The following is a 15,288-nucleotide window of genomic DNA, read 5'->3' as shown; positions in this document are numbered from 1 at the left end:
CGATCCTTCTCTAAGCTTAAACTCATAAAAAACTACTTGAGAAGTACTATGGCTCAAGAAAGACTCAGCAGCTTAGCTTTACTTTCAGTTGAGAATGATCGAGCTCAACAGATCAACTTTGACAAAGTAATTGATGAATTCGCTTCTCTGAAAGTTAGGAAACAAATGTTTAAGTAGCTGTTTAAAATGAAACAAGTTGGTAATGTTTAAGTAAGGTTATGTTTAAGTGAACAAAGTTTAAATATATACTGTTTAAAACTACTTAATATTTAATAAACATATACAGTTATTTGAAAATTGTGCAATATTTTGAATTATTATTCACCTTATTAATTTTCCAAACATATTCACTGAATATTTAACTTCCAAAACTAGCATCATAAGCAAAATCTATTAAAGGTCTTGCGGAACGTGGTGAAGCCTGTGTGTTGTATACAACAAGGCGTAGCAGGCTTCACCATGTTCCGCACAACCTCTAGTAATTGAAATGTTGTGGGGCCCCATTATGAAGTTTTGCCCCAGGGCCCCAAAGTTTATAGTTACGGCACTGCTTAAAACTATGAAACAGAAATGAACAACATAGTTTTGTTCCATATGTAGCAGCCACTGCCGGACACTGCAGATCCTAAGAGAATAGGGGATGATCTGCTCCAAATTTGCAATGGGGTCCTGACACTTCTAGTTACACTACTGAGACCAACAGCACTAAATTATCTTTTATGTCTTCTAAGTAGTGTTGAGCGATACCGTTTGATACCCAAAAATATCGTATCGGATGGTATTGCCCGATACGAAAAAAATATCGGGTATTGCCGATTCCGATACCGGAAGTTCCATTCAAGTCAATGGCACTTCCGGTATCGGAATTTAAAAAAGCCCTTAAACATTTCCTTGTTGGCTAATTCTACATAATTGAAAACAAATAAGAATCATGTAGAATGTATTGTGGGAGGTGGAGGAGACATTAAAGGCATAGTGGTTTATTCAAATCACATGGCATAGCATTAATTCCAATTTTTTTTTCAAGACGTTCGGAGTTAAAAAGATATTGACTATGTTAACCTTTTTTATATTTTGTCAGATATGTATGTTTCACAACTTCCATGCTCTTCACCTTCTTTTGTACTTCTCCCACACTTTCTCCTTCATGATCCGCAGCAGTAGCATTTTTTTCATCAACTTTTTCTTCACCTTATTCATCTTCTTCTTCTTCATCTTCTTCCCATTAATTTTTTTTTTCCATTCTTCATATTCAGCTATTATTAATTTTCATATGCTATTTCTTCATCTTCTTCCTATTCTTCTTTTTCTTCATTTTCTTATGGTGACAGGCATTCCTGTAGTACTTATCTATAAAAGTTATAAGATTGCACCTTACGTTCTGCCTGTCACAAAAGATTTACAACAGGATTTGTCCGCATTCAGTTTGGCCTGCAGCAGCAGGAGTTTTCCAGGGGCACCACGAGGAGGAACGGACTCACCCCCATTTACTGCTTAGTCTTCTTCTGCTTATAATTTTGATTTCTTCTATGATGATTTTTAGTCTTATGCTTAATGTTCTTCTGCTTTCTGTTCTTCTGCTTTTGCTTCTTCTGCTTCTTGTTCTTCTGTCTTTTGTTCTGTATCTTGGTGGTTGTCTTCATGTTCTTTGTCCTCTTGGTCATATTATTTAGGGTCATATTTCTGGTCTTCTTTGGTGTGGCCTTCAGGGTTGTCGTCATCAGGGTCGTCGTCATGAAGATCAATAAGGATTACCAAAGACAATTTCAAAAAGCTTGATCTTGGAAATGTAGCAGAAGGTACAAGAAGGCTGAGAAACTGGCGAGAACCAGCTGACAGTACTGGAACCCCTAGTGGCAGCAGAAGGAACAATAGCCAATGGCACTACTGAGGAACAGCTGACGGTGCTGGACCCCGGTTACTAAGCAGGAGGTACCTGTGCTAGAAACCACTACCAAGAACCAGCTGACCTTGCTGGACCTCGGATACCGAGATGGAGGCACCTAGGCCAAAGGCTCTGGCGAGAACCGGCTGAAAGTGCTGGAACCCGGATGGGTAGCAGAAGGAACAAGAGCCAATGGCACTACCGAGGACCAACTGACGGTGCTGGACCACGGTTACTAAGCAGAAGGTACCTGTGCTAAAAAGCACTACCAAGGACCAGCTGACGGTGCTGGACTTCGGATACCGAGATGGAGGCACCTAGGCCAAAGCCTCTGGCGAGAACCAGCTGACAGTGCTGGCACCCGGATGGGTAGCAGAAGGAACAAGAGCCAATGGCACTACCGAGGACCAACTGATGGTGCTGGACCACGGTTACTAAGCAGAAGATACTTGTGCTAGAAAGCACTACCAAGGACCAGCTGACGGTGCTGGACTTCGGATACCGAGATGGAGGCACCTAGGCCAAAGGCTCTGGCGAGAACCAGCTGACAGTGCTGGCACCCAGATGGGTAGCAAAAGGAACAAGAGCCAATGGCACTACCGAGGACCAACTGATGGTGCTGGACCACGGTTACTAAGCAGAAGGTACCTGTGCTAAAAAGCAGTACCAAGGACCAGCTGACGGTGCTGGACCTCGGATACCGAGAAGGAGGCACCTAGGCCAAAGGCTCTGGCGAGAACCAGCTGACAGTGCTGGAACCCGGGTGGGTAGCAGAAGGTACCCATCCAAAGCAAAGTAGCCAGACCGCAAGCCGGCTGCAGTTACCGAAACCCACAGTCCTACAGGGGGTCCATGTCCCATTGGCACTACGGATCCAGCCTTCAGTGCCAGTTCCCGCAGCCCACATAGGAGTCACCTAAACTGCAGGCACCGTAGAGTCGGCTAACCCGGCCGCAAGACGACAGGACAACGGATTGTTGGCATAGTGACCTTGAAAATACCCGGAAACAGCTGGCGTGCTGGAACCAGGCTGGGCAACAGGGAGTAGCCGTGCCAAAGGCACTGCCGAGAACCAGCTGACGGTGCTGAAACCCAGATGGGTAGCAAAAGCTACAAGAGCCAATGGCACTACCGAGGAACAGCTGACGATGCAGGACTTCGGATACCGAGATCGAGGCACCTAGGCCAAAGGCTCTAGCGAGAACCAGCTGACAGTGCTGGCACCCGGATGGGTAGCAGAAGGAACAAGAGCCAATGGCACTACCGAGGACCAACTGACGGTGCTGGACCACGGTCACTAAGCAGAAGGTACCTGTGCTAAAAAGCACTACCAAGGACCAGCTGACGGTGCTGGACCTCGGATACCAAGATGGAGGCACCTAGGCCAAAGCCTCTGGCGAGAACCAGCTGACAGTGCTGGAACCCGGGTGGGTAGCAGAAGGTACCCATCCAAAGCAAAGTAGCCAGGCCGCAAGCTGGCCGCAGTTACCAAAACCCACAGTCCTACAGGGGGTCCATGTCCCATTGGCACTACGGATCCAGCCTTCAGTGCCAGTTCCCGCAGCCCACATAGCACATAGGAGTCACCTAAACTGCAGGCACCGTAGAGTCGGCTAACCCGGCCGCAAGACGACAGGACAACGGATTGTTGGCATAGTGACCTTGACACTACCCGGAAACAGCTGGCCTGCTGGAACCAGGCTGGGCAACAGGGAGTACCCGTGCCAAAGACACTGCCGAGAACCAGCTGACAGTGCTGGAACCCAGATGGGTAGCAAAAGCTACAAGAGCCAACGGCACTACCGAGGAACAGCTGACGGTGCTGGACCACGGTTACTAGGCAGGAGGTACCTGTGCTAAAAAGCACTACCAAGGACCAGCTGATGGTGCTGGACCTTCGGATACCGAGATGGAGACACCTAGGCCAAAGGCTCTGGTGAGAACCAGCTGACAGTGCTGGAACCCAGGTGGGTAGCAGAAGGTACCCATCCAAAGCAAAGTAGCCAGGCCGTAAGCCGGCCGCAGTTACCGAAACCCACAGTCCTACAGGGGGTCCATGTCCCATTGGCACTACGGATCCAGCCTTCAGTGCCAGTTCCCGCAGCCCACATAGGAGTCAACTAAACTGCAGGCACCGTAGAGTCGGCTAACCCGGCCGCAAGACGACAGGACAACGGATTGTTGGTATAGTGACCTTGACACTACCCGGAAACAGCTGGCGTGCTGGAACCAGGCTGGGCAACAGGGAATACCCGTGCCAAAGACACTGCCGAGCACCAACTGGCGTTGTTGGAACCCAGGGACAATCATGGTGAAGGCCGAGGCCTACTTGGTGGTAGTTTTAGATTGTTTGTAGGCTACAACAGACTGTCAACGTGCTCCAATTAGGCATCTGTCTCCACTCTGTTTCCAGGATTTCACGTGACCACCAACACCGCCAGTTTATGCGTACAGTAGCCGTCTGCCCAATCCACACGTGTTCCTGTGTTACTGGGGTTCTGTAATGTCAGCAGATCCCCTGACGTGTGTCTGCCAATGTCTCCTGCTCTGTCCACATTCCCACCACTTGCAGTGGGAAGGTGGACAGCGCAGGAGACAGTGCCGGACACACATTGGGGGATCTGCTCACGTAACAGAACACCAGGAACACAGGAACAAGTGTGGAATGCGTGGACGGCCACCGTGAGCAGGAACTGGCGGTGTTGGAGGTCAGGGGAAATACTAGAGACAGAGTGGAGACAGAGGCCAAATCAGAGAATGTTTAAATCTGAAGTAGTTACAATTTGGAGGCAGCAGCAGTTTGCCCTCCACACAGCAGGGGATCAGTTGACGTTACCGAACCCCACTTTCACATGAACGAGTGTTTTTTTCTGTGTGGACAGCACTTCCGAGCACCAACTGGCTTTGTTGGAGCCCAGTGACAATCATGGTGCAGGCCGAGGCCTACTAGGAGCCAGGTGTAAATCGGAGGTATTTTGACTTTGGAGGGAGCAGGACACTTTGCCCTCCATACAGAAGGGGATCAGCTGACGTTACCGAACCCCACTTTCACATGAACAAGTGTTTTTTTTCTGTATGGACAGCACTTCCGAGCACCAACTGGCGTTGTTGGAGCCCAGGGACAATCATGGTGTAGGCCGAGGCCTACTAGGAGCCAGGTGTAAATCGGAGGTATTTTGACTTTGGAGGGAGCAGGACACTTTGCACTCCACACAGAAGGGGATCAGCTGACGTTACCGAACCCCACTTTCACATGAACAAGTGTTTTTTTCTGTATGGACAGCACTTCCGAACACCTACTGGCGTTGTTGGAGCCCAGGGACAATCATGGTGTAGGCCGAGGCCTACTAGGAGCCAGGTGTAAATCGGAGGTATTTTGACTTTGGAGGGAGCAGGACACTTTGCCCTCCACACAGAAGGGGATCAGCTGACGTTACCGAACCCCACTTTCACATGAACAAGTGTTTTTTTCTGTATGGACAGCACTTCCGAGCACCAACTGGCGTTGTTGGAGCCCAGGGACAATCATCGTGTAGGCCGAGGCCTACTTGGTGGTAGTTTTAGATTGTTTGTAGGCTACAACAGACTGTCAACGTGCTCCAATTAGGCATCTGTCTCCACTCTGTTTCCAGGATTTCACGTGACCACCAACACCGCCAGTTTATGCGTACAGTAGCCGTCTGCCCAATCCACACGTGTTCCTGTGTTACTGGGGTTCTGTAATGTCAGCAGATCCCCTGACGTGTGTCTGCCAATGTCTCCTGCTCTGTCCACATTCCCACCACTTGCAGTGGGAAGGTGGACAGCGCAGGAGACAGTGCCGGACACACATTGGGGGATCTGCTCACGTAACAGAACACCAGGAACACAGGAACAAGTGTGGAATGCGTGGACGGCCACCGTGAGCAGGAACTGGCGGTGTTGGAGGTCAGGGGAAATACTAGAGACAGAGTGGAGACAGAGGCCAAATCAGAGAATGTTTAAATCTGAAGTAGTTACAATTTGGAGGCAGCAGCAGTTTGCCCTCCACACAGCAGGGGATCAGTTGACGTTACCGAACCCCACTTTCACATGAACGAGTGTTTTTTTCTGTGTGGACAGCACTTCCGAGCACCAACTGGCTTTGTTGGAGCCCAGGGACAATCATGGTGCAGGCCGAGGCCTACTAGGAGCCAGGTGTAAATCGGAGGTATTTTGACTTTGGAGGGAGCAGGACACTTTGCCCTCCACACAGAAGGGGATCAGCTGACGTTACCGAACCCCACTTTCACGTGAACAAGTGTTTTTTTCTGTATGGACAGCACTTCCGAGCACCAACTGGCGTTGTTGGAGCCCAGGGACAATCATGGTGTAGGCCGAGGCCTACTAGGAGCCAGGTGTAAATCGGAGGTATTTTGACTTTGGAGGGAGCAGGACACTTTGCCCTCCACACAGAAGGGGATCAGCTGACGTTACCGAACCCCACTTTCACATGAACAAGTGTTTTTTTCTGTATGGACAGCACTTCCGAGCACCAACTGGCGTTGTTGGAGCCCAGGGACAATCATCGTGTAGGCCGAGGCCTACTTGGTCGTAGTTTTAGATTGTTTGTAGGCTACAACAGACTGTCAACGTGCTCCAATTAGGCATCTGTCGCCACTCTGTTTCCAGGATTTCACGTGACCACCAACACCGCCAGTTTATGCGTACAGCAGCCGTCTGCCCAATCCACATGTGTTCCTGTGTTACTGGGGTTCTGTAATGTCAGCAGATCCCCTGATGTGTGTCTGCCACTGTTTCCTGCTCTGTCCACATTCCCACCACTTGTAGTGGGAAGGTGGACAGCGCAGGAGACAGTGCCGGACACACATTGGGGGATCTGCTCACGTAACAGAACACCAGGAACACAGGAACAAGTGTGGAATGCGTGGACGGCAACTGTGAGCAGGAACTGGTGGTGTTGGAGGTCAGGGGAAATACTAGAGACAGAGTGGAGACAGAGGCCAAATCAGAGAATGTTTAAATCAGAAGTAGTTACAATTTGGAGGCAGCAGCAGTTTGCCCTCCACACAGCAGGGGATCAGCTGACGTTACTGACCCCCACTTTCACATGAACGAGTGTTTTTTTCTGTGCAGACAGCACTTCTGAGCACCAACTGGCGTTGTCGGAGCCCAAGGAAAATCAGGTAGTAGGCTGAGGCCTACTTGGTGGCAGTTTTCGATTGTTTCTACACTACTACTAACTGTCAGCGTACTCCAATTAGGCCTCTGGCTTCACTCTGTTTCGAGTATTTCCTCTGGCTTCCAACCACGCCAGTTGCTGCTCTGAAATGCCGTCTGCACAACCCACACTTGTTCCTGTGTTACTGGGGTTCTGTAACACCAGCTTCTCCCTAGAGGTGAGTCAGGCAATGTCTCCTGCTCTGCCCACTTTTCCACTACAAGTAGTGGGAATGTAGACAAAGCAGGAGACATTGCCGGACTCACCTCTGGAGATGAGCAGATGTTACAGGACCCAGGTAACGCAGGAACAAGTGTTGATTGTGCAGACGGCACTTGAGAGCAGAAACAGGCGGTGTTGTAGGCCGGAGGAAATACTCAAAACAGAGTGGAGACAGAGGGCAAATCAGAGAACATATTAAATCAGAGGTAGTCAGAAGTTGTAGGCAGCAGGAGAGTTTGCCGTGCACACAGCAGGGGATCAGCTGACGTTACCGAACCCCACTTACACATGAGCAAGTGTTTTGTCTGTGCGTACAGCACTTCTGAGCACCAACTGGCGGTGTCAGAGCCAAGGGAAAATCAGGTAGTAGGCCGAGGCCTACTTGGAGCCAGGTGTAAATCTGAGGTACTTTGAGTTTGGAGGGAGCAGGACACTTTGCCATACACACAGCAGGGGATCAGCTGATGTTACCGAACCCCACTTACACATGAGCGAGTGTTTTGTCTGTGCGTACAGCACTTCCGAGCACCAACTGGCGGTGTCGGAGCCCAGGGAAAATCAGGTAGTAGGCCAAGGCCTACTTGGAGCCAGGTGTAAATCTGAGGTACTTTGAGTTTGGAGGGAGCAGGACACTTTGCCATACACACAGCAGGGGATCAGCTGACGTTACCGAACCCCACTTACACATGAGCGAGTGTTTTTTTCTGTACGGACAGCACTTCTGAGCACCAACTGGTGGTGTAGGAGCCCAGGGAAAATCAGGTAGTAGGCTGAGGCCTACTTGGTGGCAGTTTTCGATTGTTTCTACACTACTACTAACTGTCAACGTACTCCAATTAGGCCACTGGCTTCACTCTGTTTCGAGTATTTCCTCTGGCTTCCAACCACGCCAGTTGCTGCTCTGAAATGCCGTCTGCACAACCAACACTTGTTCCTGTGTTACTGGGGTTCTGTAACACCAGCTTCTCCCTAGAGGTGAGTCAGGCAATGTCTCCTGCTCTGTCCACTTTTCCACTACAAGTAGTGTGAATGTAGACAAAGCAGGAGACATTGCCGGACTCACCTCTGGAGATGAGCAGATGTTACAGGACCCAGGTAACACAGGAACAAGTGTTGATTGTGCAGACGGCACTTGAGAGCAGAAACAGGCGGTGTTGTAGGCCGGAGGAAATACTCAAAACAGAGTGGAGACAGAGGGCAAATCAGAGAACATATTAAATCAGAGGTAGTCAGAAGTTGTAGGCAGCAGGAGAGTTTGCCGTACACACAGCAGGGGATCAGCTGACGTTACCGAACCCCACTTACACATGAGCGAGTGTTTTGTCTGTGCGTACAACACTTCTGAGCACCAACTGGTGGTGTCGGAGCCAAGGGAAAATCAGGTAGTAGGCCGAGGCCTACTTGGAGCCAGGTGTAAATCTGAGGTACTTTGAGTTTGGAGGGAGCAGGACACTTTGCCATACACACAGCAGGGGATCAGCTGACGTTACCGAACCCCACTTACACATGAGCGAGTGTTTTGTCTGTGTGGACAGCACTTCTGAGCAACAACGGGCGTTGCTGTAGCCCAGGAAATAAAGTTCAGGTCATAGAAACATTAACACAACAGGAGACCTGGATCCTGTTGCCAGCCAATTATTTATTCTGGAAGAGGACTGGCAAATTCAGGTGAGATCCAGGCCTTGTTCATTTTCACAAAAGTAAGCCGGTCAACATTATCGGCGGATAGTCGCGTGCAACGGTCTGTTACCACACCACCTGCAGCACTAAAGACACGTTCCGATAATACACTGGCAGCAGGGCAAGCCAGCACCTCCAATGCATACTGGCTAAGCTCTGGCCATGTATCCAGCTTAGAGACCCAATACCTGAACGGGGAAGAGCCGTCTGGGAGTACACTAACAGGGCAAGACAAGTAGTCTGTCACCTTCTGACGGAAACGTTGCCTCCTGCTGACTGGAGCCGTCTGTTATGGTGTAGCCGTTTGTGGCGGTCCCACAAAACTTTTCCACATTTGGGCCATACTGGCCTTGCCTTGTCCTGCGGCACTGCCTCTGCTACCTCTTTGTGCAGAGCTTCCTCCACTGCCTCTACCCACATAGCTGCTTTGAAAAGCACTACCAGCAACACTTGCAGGGGGAATGGAGAACATGATGGCCTGCACAAGTGTTTCTTGGTACTCCCGCATTTTACGCTCCCGGTTCAACTGTGGCATGAGGCTTTGTAAGTTGTCCCGGTAGCGAGGATCTAAGAGGGTGTACAACCAATAATCAGCCGTGTGGAGAATGTTGGCGATGCGGCGGTCATTTAACAATCACTGCAGCATGAAATCAACCATGTGCTGCAGACTGCCAACTGGACCGGAAACGCTGTCCCCAGCTTGAGGCAGCATCTCAGCCTGCTCAGCATCACCCCACCCTCGCTGTACACACTGACTACTAGAGCCTTGTGTACCTCCCTCCTCTGGAGAGATGTGTTCCTCCTCCTCCATTGACTCCTCGTCATCCTCCTCACTAAGTGTCCCCTGCCTGGGCCTTTGTGTGGAAGCACGTTGCGCAGACTTGCCAGAAGCAGATGGCATTTCTGACTCCTCATCCTCGACCTCTTCAAAAACCTCCTCACTTAGTGCTTGTAAGGTTTTTTGAAGCAGACAGATAAGGGGGACAGTCATGCTGACTAGTGCATCATCTGCACTGGCCATCCGCGTGGATTCATCGAAGGCACGCAAAACTTGACAGATGTCCCTCATAGTGGCTCACTCAGTGGTGGTGAAGTGTGTCCGGCGCACAGTGCGACTTGTTTGCGCCTGATGCAGCTGGTACTCCATTACTGCTGCCTGCTGCTCACACAACCGCTCCAACATATGTAACGTTGAATTCCACCTGGTGGGGAGGTCACATATGATGCGATGTTCTGGCAGGCGGAATCGGCATTGCAGAGATGCAATGCGCGATCTTGCCATGCTGGAACGCCGCAAGTGAGCACACTCTAGGCGAACCTTGTGCAGCAGTGCATCAAGATCCGGATAGTCCCTCAGAAAGCTCTGCATGACCAAATTGAGCACGTGTGCCAGACATGGTATGTGAGTGAGGTTGCCTAGGCCCAGAGCTGCCACTAGATTTCGGCCATTGTCACTCACTACCAAACCTGGCTGGAGATTCACTGGCACAAACCACACATCGCTCTCCTGCTTGATGGCATTCCAGAGCTCCTTTGCTGTGTGGCTCTGATTCCCCAAAGAAATTAATTTAAGGACGGCCTGTTGATGTTTGGCCACACCTGTGCTCATATCTGGCCTAACAGGCTCATGCAGTGCTGATTCCGAGGAACTAGAGTAGGAGGAGGACTCAATATGTACAGACTGCATTCCTGCAATCCTTGGAGTTGGCAGAATACGTACAGAGCCACTCTCCAGATCTGTACCCGGCTCCACAACATTGACCCAATGGGCAGTAAGGGAAAGGTATCGTCCCTGTCCATGGCTACTGGTCCACGCATCGTTGTCCAGGTGGACCTTGCTACTGACGGCGTTTAGTAGCGCATTTTTAATTTTTCCCCCCACATGCTTTTGCAGGGCAGGGACGGCTTGCCTGCTGAAATAAAAGCGGCTGGGCACATTGTATTGTGGAACTGCCAATGACATCAAGTTCTGGAAGGTGTCAGTCTCCACCAGCCTGAATGACAGCATCTCAAGGGCCCGTAGTTTGGCAATGCCGGCATTCAGAGCCAGTGCTCGGGGATGGTTTGCCGAGTATGGCCGCTTTTTCTCCCATGTCTGTGCTACCGATTGCTGGTGAGTGGCCTGGGAGTGTGCTGATGACTGAGAACGTGGTTCAGTGGGTGGAATTTCACTGGGTCTCTGGACAACAGTGGCAGAGGTTCTTCCATGGCGTTCCAGTGAGGAAGCCGAACCAGCTGTGTGTGAGCTGGAGGAAGAGGCCCCAACACGAGCTGAAGAGGTGGTAGGTGCTGCTGAAGGTTGGCCTACATCTTCAGTGTGTCTGTGTAACTCCACCTCGTGCTTGGTATGCACATGTTTCCACATATTTGTGGTATTGAGGTTGCTCACATTTTTCCCTCGTTTAACTTTCTGATGACACAGCTTGCATTTGACAAAGCAAATGTCATATGCAACTGTGTCAAAAAAAGACCACGCACTGCAAGTCCTGGGAGCGCCCGTTTTGTGTTTTGGAAGAGGATTGCTCCTCACGGGTGCCAAAGTGGAGGCTACAGGCAACCAAGTCTGCCCCCGCCCTCTCCCTCCTCTTTTGGCCGTTCGGGGAATCTCTTTCTCAGAGCTGCTCCCACCACCTTCCTGTGGCTGACGCCATGATGGGTCAAGGACCTCATCATCTACACTCCCCTCTTCAAGCACCGGCTGGTCCTGGGTTGTCTCGCCAGCACCGTACGCACCAGAAATTGGCAACTGAGTCTCATCATCATCAGATGAGCACTGAGGTGTGCTGACAATAGGCACTGGCCCACCCGCCTCTTCAGATTCAGAGGGACAAAGCAGTTGCGCATCACTGCATACTCCCTCTTCTTCACGCTCTAGAATGCTGCTTGGCTGGCCACCTCTTTCCAAGCCAACAGATTCTGAGAACAGAAGTAAAGATTGAGATGGCTCCTGTCCAGGGCTCTCAGACTGCCTGGGGAATTTGGCAGGTGGTGAAGAGACAGATGGTTGCTCTTCAGTGCTCTGGCCCTGGGAGGATGCGGAAGTCATTGAAGTGGATGCGTTAGCTGCCATCCATCCGACAACGGCTTCAATTTGTTCGTCACGCAGCAGTGGGGAACGGCGAGGTCCTACAAAGCTGCGCATGAAGGACTGTTGCCTGGTAAAAGTGGGGGATGCCGGGTCACTGGTGGCCGCAGCGGACACCGAATCCCCACGTCCTCTCCCTGCTGAATCCCCCCGTCCTCTCCCTGCTGAAACTCCATGGCCACGACCACGTGCCTTACTCCCTACCTTCTTCATGTTGGTAGACTGATAAAGATAGGCAGAAAAGTAAAAAAGGGGGGGCTTAGTGTTCTTATTCCTGAACACCTGCTAACCAGTATAAGAAACACTAATTTGGCTAAGAGTGTGTGTACTACACTTTAATATGATCTAATGTGGCCTACACAACTCTAAAGTGGAGTGTTTGGTGAACTTTATTTCCTTTTTTTTTTTGGGGGGGGGGAAATGAAAGGATGTGACCAAAGTATGAAAGCTATAGTATCACAAACTTCTTGGAGCGATTACAATGCAGGAAGCTAACCTACAATGCAATTGATGAGGCTCCAAAAAATAGGGTGATACTAGTCTAGCTGGCCCTGAAGGGCACAAGCCAGCAAAAAGGCTCCTCTATCTAATCCTATATAGTGTTTGCAACCAACTAATGACAATGGATGTGGATGGAAGCACACTAATATAGGAGCAAAAATCTGGACAAATTAGCTGCAAAAAAAGGACTATGTATGAGGCAGTGACGCACGCTGAGCGGACTACAACCAGCGGTGGCTGTAGAACACACTGCAACGTGAGCTGCACTCACACACAGAGAGACCTATCAGACAGCCAAAAACAGTGCAGAGAAATGGGCTATAGCACTGAAAGGCTGCTGAAAGGCTCCGCTGTCCACTCCTTTAGTGTTTGCAACCAACGTATATGTGTCATGATCTCAGTGCGGGTTTGACTCGCACACGTGGGGTTAATGTCTGGAACCAGTGCTGATGACTGGCATTTCTGGGGTTAAAGGTTGTGATCCCGATGCAGGTTTACCTGCACACCTGGGGCTATGATTGTGGCCTCTCCCTGGTTCTGGGGGAGGCTTCTTATAGCCTCAGGACGCTCCCATTCCTGTCAGTTATACTCTTGCCCTTGGCATTGTGTGGTGACCCCTGAGTGTGTTAGTGCTGTGTTCTGGTTGCTTGATTCTCTGTGTATGACTCGGTCTGTTCCCTGGATATCGCTTTGGATTCTGCCTGGTACCTCCTATGTCTGTTTGGTTTTGATCTCTGCTTGGCCCTGATTATCCGCTCTGTCTCATCCCTGGTACTGTACTGTGATCCTGTGTATGACCTTTGGCTTTGTCTGACCTCCCGTCTGTTTATCCCTCCTGAGCCTCGTTTGCCCGTACTGTTGTGACCTCCGTTTTGCCTGACTCTGAGTTGTTGTATGGTGTCCTGTCATATCTGAAAGCAGGACGCTAAGCCACGCCCCCTTGCAGTCACATGACCATAGGTCCCGTGCAAGCTTGTTCATTTTCAGTGTCCACAGGTCCCGTGCCTCTTTACTTTCCAGCGCTGGACTGGACCCTGACACTAATAGTTGAAGCACGCCTGGTCACCTCTGCTGCCCTGCTCCCCAGGTAACTCTTAGCACTGCTTCTGTACTCAGGACACGCGCACTGGCTCTATGAGCAAGTGTAGTGCGGTGTCTCTGACAATATGGATACGTATGGAAGCACACTATACAGGAGAAAAAAAAGCAGCAATAAAAGAAAAATGTGTATGAGGCAGAGACACACGCTGGGCGGCCTACAAGCAGACGTGCCTGCAGGACACACTACACAGCGTGGGTCTGCACTCACACAGCCCTTGCAGACAGCTATTAAAACAGCGCTGCTGGGCTAAAAAAATGCTACAGTGGTGGATTATGTAGCCTGGGTAAAGCAATAGATATGTTTGATGATCGCTATTTCTAACTGTCCCTCACAGTCTTCAACAGCAGCCTGTCCCTAACTGAATTCACAGCAGAGTGAACCCGAAATGGCGGCTGCTGCGGTTTTTATAGTGCATCATGACATCATTTCAGCAGCCAATCACAGCCATGCCAGTAGTTAACATGCCTACATGCCTAACAGGATGTAGGATGTGCCCACACTTCTGAGGATCCCCATTGGCTGAATCAAATCGAGCGGGCTCCTAGCATTATGGGAACTTCCGATTCCGGTATTCGATATGAAAAAAGTATCGGAATTCCGATACAGCGAATATCGGCCGATACCCGATACTTGCGGTATCGGAATGCTCAACACTACTTCTAAGTACTTCACTACCAAATACCTGATCATTTCCAGCCAGATACACTTTAACTTCTGAAGAATTATATCCTCTTTTTTCACAGACCCCAGCAAGCATTTCTCGTATGTTAAGTCCTGGTTTGACCGCAGTGAGGGAAGCGGTGCCATCCGGGAGGTAAACACAACAGTATTTGATAGGTTTGCTGTCTGCGTCACGTTCTGTGCTGCCCATATTGCCACTGTCATGCTGAAAAAGAAAAGAAGAAAAGAGACAAAATGAACCTCTAGACACGTGTAACCCTGGGCACATTTTCTCCCTGGCTTAATCTGTTGATGACGAAGGGGTTGACTGGCCATGTAAAGGAAAAACAGACTCATTACTGTAATCTTGGGTATGAGATGCCTCTAATAGCCCTATGATTCATGCCAGGGAAGACAGTGGGTAAATAAATGTGAGCTAAAGGACACATCTCACATTCAATGTAAAGCAAAGTCACACTGTGGTAAATCAGTGGTATGTGGACAATACTACAATACTTACTAAGGTAAGGGTGGTTTCACATTAGCGCTTTTTAAGCGCACGCACGGCCGGGGGTAGCTCCGCCCCTGAGCCGGCTCTCTGCCCGGCGTGCCCGCCCCTTGCTTGTATCGCCGCCTCCTAGCGCACAGCGGCGATACTTTTGACGGTGCGCCGTGCGCGCCAAAATCCGAAAAGTTTGATTTTGGCGCGCACGGCGCACCGTCAAAAGTGCGCAGCGCAGGTCAAAGCGCAACTAGCGCACGGCCTGCGCACGATCTGCGCACCCTATGCTAAAGATAGGGTGCGCCGATCGCAGGCGCCGCTGTGCGCTAGGAGGCGGCGATACAAGCAAGGGGCGGGCACGCCGGGCAGAGAGCCGGCTCGGGGGCGGAGCTACCCCCGGCCGTGCGTGCGCTTAAAAAGCGCTAATGTGAAACCACCCTAAGAAAACCAT

The 15,288-nt window shown here is 50.3% G+C and overlaps 1 protein-coding gene across 2 annotated transcripts in view; it reads right to left on the bottom strand.

Annotated features, from left to right (window-relative positions):
- The window catches only part of RGS14 (regulator of G protein signaling 14), a 292,753-nt gene that overhangs the window by 116,020 nt on the left and 161,445 nt on the right, over window positions 1-15,288 (bottom strand). For both annotated transcript variants that reach the window (XM_073566583.1, XM_073566629.1), the window contains one exon: window positions 14,358-14,561. In XM_073566583.1, the coding sequence (XP_073422684.1) occupies window positions 14,358-14,561 (204 nt within the window). The remainder of the gene's footprint in view (window positions 1-14,357; window positions 14,562-15,288) is intronic.

This window comes from Dendrobates tinctorius, unplaced genomic scaffold (genome assembly GCF_039654945.1).
Source record: "Dendrobates tinctorius isolate UK_male_01 unplaced genomic scaffold, ASM3965494v1 ptg000001l, whole genome shotgun sequence".
Classification (NCBI taxonomy): Eukaryota; Metazoa; Chordata; class Amphibia; order Anura; family Dendrobatidae; genus Dendrobates; species Dendrobates tinctorius.
Note: the sequence above shows the minus strand (reverse complement) of the source record. Positions and strands in the feature narration are given on the sequence as shown.